The following is a 6,061-nucleotide window of genomic DNA, read 5'->3' as shown; positions in this document are numbered from 1 at the left end:
TTGCACCACCATATTAGTTGACTTTCTGTCTCTGCAATGTAATAACTTTGCTAAAAATGTGGTAGGAAATTTGTTTTAGTGCCTGATCTCAGTTTGCGTTGCATTTCTCGCAGCAGAGTGAGAATTTGTCTGAGAACATTTTGGGCCTGTTTCTTATCAAGGTCTCTACAAGCTTAGCTCGCTGCTTGGCTCATTGCATTATCAACCTAATGTGACTCTTGCTACTTAAGGCTATGTGCAAGTCATCTTGATATCAATGTAACAGAAAGTAAAGAACTGCTGTTCAGAATATGAAAAATCTCTCACCTGTTTGCTTATCATGTACTTGGTCATCGGAATGTAATGAGTTAAAGATCAGAATTGGTTTACTTAAATGTTGGTTTATTGCATTGTCAAAAATAGTTACAGGAAGAAACCATATCATTCCTTTAAAAACAAAATCTGCAACGTGTGAAATACAACTGATCTGTGATCAGAACTCAGGTGGGAGACCAACAAAATGCATAGAATAATGGTGCAAATGGTTGTCTTTTCCCTCTGTCAGGTGGAACAGCAAGAGATCAGTGAAACACTACCACCAGCATTTCAAAGCCTGTGACTTTAAGACAATACACATACACACAAGGTAGTCCTTTTTGTAACATTTAGCTTAGCTGTTTGCATATGTATAATTGACTTGATAGCAATCACATTCTTCGTGTCATAAGAGTTTAATTGCAGTTAAGGCAAATTTCTAACTCCTACCCCCACTCACAAGCCACCAGTGGATGAGTAAAGATTAAAAGGGCTTATCCCAAGATTGCTACCTAATAATGGTGCATCAAAGTATCATTATCATGAAGTACATTATCATGAAGTCAATAGTTTTATTTATAATGTTCATTCCTGTTAGCAACAACCCTTCAAAAAGTAAAGGAGTTCAATCATGTTGACAAAACACTTAAAATTCACAATCTGCTCTTCAAATAAGTTACTTTTCAGATCGGCCCCACTATCACTGATAATGCAAAATGAAATATTTGGCTCAGTCTAAAATTTATTGCACTGAGTTTTGTTGCAATTGAAGGATTACTATTTTGGGTAGGAATAATAAAAAAGCAAAACTCGTGTTTTTCTTGAAAGAAATGTGATGCTTCATTTGATAATACAACGAATACCACAAACCTTTTAGTAATTGTTACTAATTGTAGAAAGTTTAAGCAGCTTCAGTATCCACTCTGCTCCCACAGGAGGACTGTACTTGTTCTGTGATTTGTTACTGCCACTTTAATGCTTTTGTTAAATTATTTCCAAAATTACATTAGTGCATTGCCAGATAAAAAATTAACTTTCACTGTTCTCAAGGTTTTTGGCAGCAGGTATTTTGGATCCTTTTACACAACTGTCAACAGCTATTTTAATAGGTGTTTATTATATTTTCTAACCTGAATTGATACAATGTATATCTGTGGCCTTTCAACATTTGTTTCATTACTTATTATCATACACTGTACTATAATAGTGTAAAAATCAATTACATAATTAGTCAGGGAATCTATTTTATATGTCATAAACTCCCTATCTAAGTTATATAATTGATTCTTACATCACAATAGTGCAGTGTATGACAATATACACTACATTTAAATATATAAATTTGTAAAGCAATGTCTTTCTACAGCACAAGGTTATTTTCCCATCCAACAACAAATGGAAAACTGGGCTCTTCTTAATAGGGATAAGGACAACTTATCATTAATATAAAAATATTATGATTGAAATTGTCTAAGCTTTGGGTCATGAATTCCATACCCAATAATGCAAATTCATTCAACTGCAATCTATTTCTTAGTTCTGAATCTTGTTTCTTTAAAAAGGTATTTGATGGGTGAACCATTATCGTTGGCAAGTTCAATGCTGTTTGTTTGAAAAATATATTAAAAAAATTCTAATACCGGACTTTACAATAACTTAGCAGTTATTAGAGTTTACAATACTTCCTGGTTGTAAGTAGGAATAATACACTGTTGTTTGATTGGACAATACTCTTGGTATTAATAGAAGGTGAGGCACCCCTGTTGTAATTAATCATTGTGACACCGAGGAATTGTTAAAGAATAGCATAGCCTAGTAATTCTGGTATATGGTGCATAATAGTTATTGAGGGTATGCTACCTAGTATTACAGACTATTGGAATGGCTACTAATAGACCAAAAGGAGATCATTCAGCCCATGTTGGTACTCTGCAACTCAGCTAGTTTCACCAATTCTCCCTGTTTTTCTCTTTAATCCTGTCATTTTTATTTCCCAAGATAATTTATCTCTTGAAATGATGGAATATGCCTCCAGCACTCTCACGCAATTCATTCCAGATCCTAATTTCATACACAAATTATTTTTCCTCAGATCAATTTTGGCTTTTTGGTCATTCATTTTCAATCAATGATTCTTAGCCAAAGGAAACAGCTTCTCCCTATCTGCTCTTTCCAAAGCCTTGATGATTTTGAACACCACCATCAAAATGATCTCTCAATCAATTTTTCTTTAAGGAAAACAATCTTAGCTTCTTAAATCTATCCAAATAGTTGAATGTCCTCTTTTCTGAAACTATTCTCATACACTGTTTCTGCACCCTCTCTAATATTAGTTTTCACTTTATTTTTGCAACATTGCCCAGGATCCTGCATAGCTCATTAACCACTTCCGTGACCAGTCTGCCACCCTCAACAATTTATGTCTACATACAACCCCAGGTCATCCAATATTTATTAGACAGTGTGAGGCCTCATACTCATTCGAGGGAATGGTATTTAACAAATAATAGAGGATACAGGATCTGAGTGATTATTAAATGTTACAGTAACTTACTAGTATCACTAGGTATGGGAGGCTACAATAGCTGACTAGTTATTAGAAGGTGTGATAATGCAGATATTATTAAAGGACAAAGTAACCTAATAATTATAGAAGGTACAGTGCCTAGTAATGCTGTATTAGAGACTCAGTAAGTACCTTGCTCGAATGGGTAACAGGAGGATTAATCTTGAGCTGTTATTCTAATTCTAATACAAATGAAGAATAAGCATTTAATACAGATATTGCTTAGTTCATCCAACAGTAGTGCCACGTTGGTGCATATCGAAGTAACGGTGCTCCAGCAGGTTTGTTGCTTAGTTTTGCATTTCCTGCAAAAAAACAAAAAGTCACACATATTACTAAGTTGTCAACTTAAAAATCTTTTCTCATCCATGAGAAAGTCACTCAAATGCAGCAGGTCTAAGTCACATCTATTAGTTACATTTGTAGATACGAATGGCTATTTTAATTGCCACATGAAGTAAGATGGCTACTGCAGTGATTGGAATAAGGTCAGCCAGGTGGACCTCACAGAATGAGTTCTCTGATTGGACCAGATTAACAGTCCCACCAGGGAGCCCTGGCTGCCAGATATAAACAGGAGTGTCAGAGGTTCTGTTCACTTTGAGAACTGACTCCGAGAAAGTGTCAAGGACTTTGCATGTGCAAATAAGGCATGACTTGGTGATGGGATACCAGCATCTGTAGAGTTTCTCAGCTACTGTAGGTGAATATTGGGATGCTAAGCTCATTTGCTGTTTTCCAGCTTCCTATTTATCTGGCATTGATGTTAACAGCATGTTTACTGCTCATTTATCCCCACCTGAAAACATTAAACAGAACTTCATTTATAACGGATCAACAGATCTCAGGAAATCCATGAGAATCATAAGTCAACTAGCAAGTTATAACAGAGCAGGTTCTAAGAGCCAAGAGGCCTTCTGCAGCTCCCATTTCATATCTTCCTGAGTTATTACTTATATATGAGCACTCTGATATTTTTTGATCTACACCATGCGAACATTTTGTGTTCACTAGTTTGTTGTGTAGTTTATATCTCAGAGCAATGCAGATATGATAAAATCAAGGTGTTATGTGAATGAGAAATTATTTCCAATATTTTAAAATATCACTGGCCACAAATGTCTGTACTCATGCTGAAGCTCCGATTTCCAACGCTTTCTACAACTTTTCTTTGAATCTGCACCCAGCTTAACCAATAATACAGTGATTATCAATAGGCAACAGGCTCACATAATCAAAGAGACCAAGTGAGCACATCATAATGCAAAACCAAAAACTTATAGGCTTGCTGCCTGTAGATCAACTACTTAATTTATTGAACATTTTTAATGTAGGAGAAACATCCCTCGCTCTTTCCAGAGGTATACTTGGAAAACAGACTGAGCCAAAACAGAGGATATAAGGACAAGGAAGCCAATAACCTAATCAAAGAAATGGATTTTAAGGAGAAACCTAAAGGAGAGGCAAAACAGATTTGCATAGGAGATTAAACACGAAGACCTGAAAACATGGTTACCAATTGTGTAGTGAGGAAGGGAGGAATGCACAAGAGGAACATAGAGATGGAGTGCAATAAGAAGTGACCAGACTATGAGCAAATTTAAAGGCAAACATCTTAAAAGAAGCTTTTTAAGGCTAGGAACCAGTGCCAAAGCAAACACGAACAGTAAAAGAGACTTTGGAGTGCAGGTTCATAGTTCCTTGAAAATAGAGTCACAGGTAGATACGAAAATGAAGAATGTATTTGGTATGCTTGCCTTTATTGATCACAGCACTGACTGTAGGAGTTGGGAGGTCAGGTTGTAGCCGGACAGGACATTGGTTAGGGCACTTTCAGAATATTGTGTGCAATTCTGCTATCTCTCCTGTAGGAAGGATATTATGAAACTTGAAAGGGTTCAGAAAATGTTTACAATGATGATGCCAAGGTTGGAAGGTTTGAGCTATAGACAGAGGCTGTTTTCACTGGAGCATCGGAGGCTGGGGGGAGGTGGGGGGTGGGGGGTGGTGGAGGTCCTTGTAGAGGTTTATAAAATCATGAGGGGCCTGTATAGTGTAAATAGACAAGGTCTTTTACCTGGGATGTGGGAGTCTAAAACTAGAGGGCTTAGGTTTAGGTGAAAGGAGAAAGACTTAAAAGGGACCTAAGGGGCAGAGGGTGGTGGAATGATGTGTCAGTGGAAATAACGGAGGCTGGTACAATGTAAAAGACATCTGGATGGGTATATGAACAGAAAGGGTTTGGAGGGATATGGGCTAAGTGCTGGTAAATGGGACTAGATTGGGATGGGATATCTGGTCAGCATAGACGAGATGGACTGTAGGGTCTGTTACTATGTTGTACATCTATGATTCTATGATTAACTGCAAATAAGAATAAGATCAGAAAGTGCTAGAAATGCTCAGATGGATTGACAGTCTCTACAGAGAGAGAAGAACTGAGGCCAATGATGCTTCTTCAGAATCCCTGCTGCCAGACCTGCTGAGTTACTTTAGCACTTCCTGTTTTAAATTCAAATCTCCAGAATCCACAGACTGATAACTCCCCTGAAGAATTAAATACAGTGCATACCAGTGATGTGCACAGACTTGTATACCATCAACTTGTCTCTTAGCTCAATGCAGCAAAGGCTCAAAGAGCAAGTTAAGAAGCATTTGGATTCTCCCTCACCTCTTCGTCCTTTTCAGCTGAATAGTGAGATACTAGTGTGCCTTGTGAGGAAGTAGGAACATATTATGGTTACTATTTCCAAATGTTGCTTGACAGCAAGGTTATTAATAAGGTAAAAACAATGACTGCAGATGCTGGAAACCAGATTCTGGATTAGTGGTGCTGGAAGAGCACACTTTCAGGCTTCTAAGAGGCCTTCTCGGGTAATCAGGCTGTCTTCAGTGCATTGATTTGTCACGTATTTTGACCATTACAATGGAGTCTGTTACAAGAACTTGCTTCTCATTAGCATTTTGTTTATCTGATATCTTTGGGATGTTTATAGTGTCCTCCACTGTGGAAATCTATGCAAAATATCAGTTTAAAATATCTGCTATTTCCCTGTTACATTTTATCAATTCCCCGATTGCATCCTTCATGAGTCCCAAGCACTCTTCCATTGCTTTCTTCTTTATTGTATGCCCACAGAAACTCTTGCTGTTTGTGTGAATATTTCTCGTCAATTTACTTCCACAATAATTTTTCTCTGT

The 6,061-nt window shown here is 37.2% G+C and overlaps 1 protein-coding gene across 2 annotated transcripts in view; it reads right to left on the bottom strand.

The window, feature by feature from the left end:
• Window positions 1-364: 364 nt before the first annotated feature.
• Window positions 365-6,061, bottom strand: part of LOC140477943 (embigin-like) — a 48,539-nt gene continuing 42,842 nt past the window's right edge. For both annotated transcript variants that reach the window (XM_072571642.1, XM_072571641.1), the window contains one exon: window positions 365-3,165. In XM_072571642.1, the coding sequence (XP_072427743.1) occupies window positions 3,151-3,165 (15 nt within the window). In that variant the 3' untranslated portion in view covers window positions 365-3,150. The remainder of the gene's footprint in view (window positions 3,166-6,061) is intronic.

This window comes from Chiloscyllium punctatum, chromosome 1 (assembly GCF_047496795.1).
Source record: "Chiloscyllium punctatum isolate Juve2018m chromosome 1, sChiPun1.3, whole genome shotgun sequence".
NCBI lineage: Eukaryota > Metazoa > Chordata > Chondrichthyes > Orectolobiformes > Hemiscylliidae > Chiloscyllium > Chiloscyllium punctatum.
This window is presented reverse-complemented; position numbering and strand designations above follow the sequence as displayed.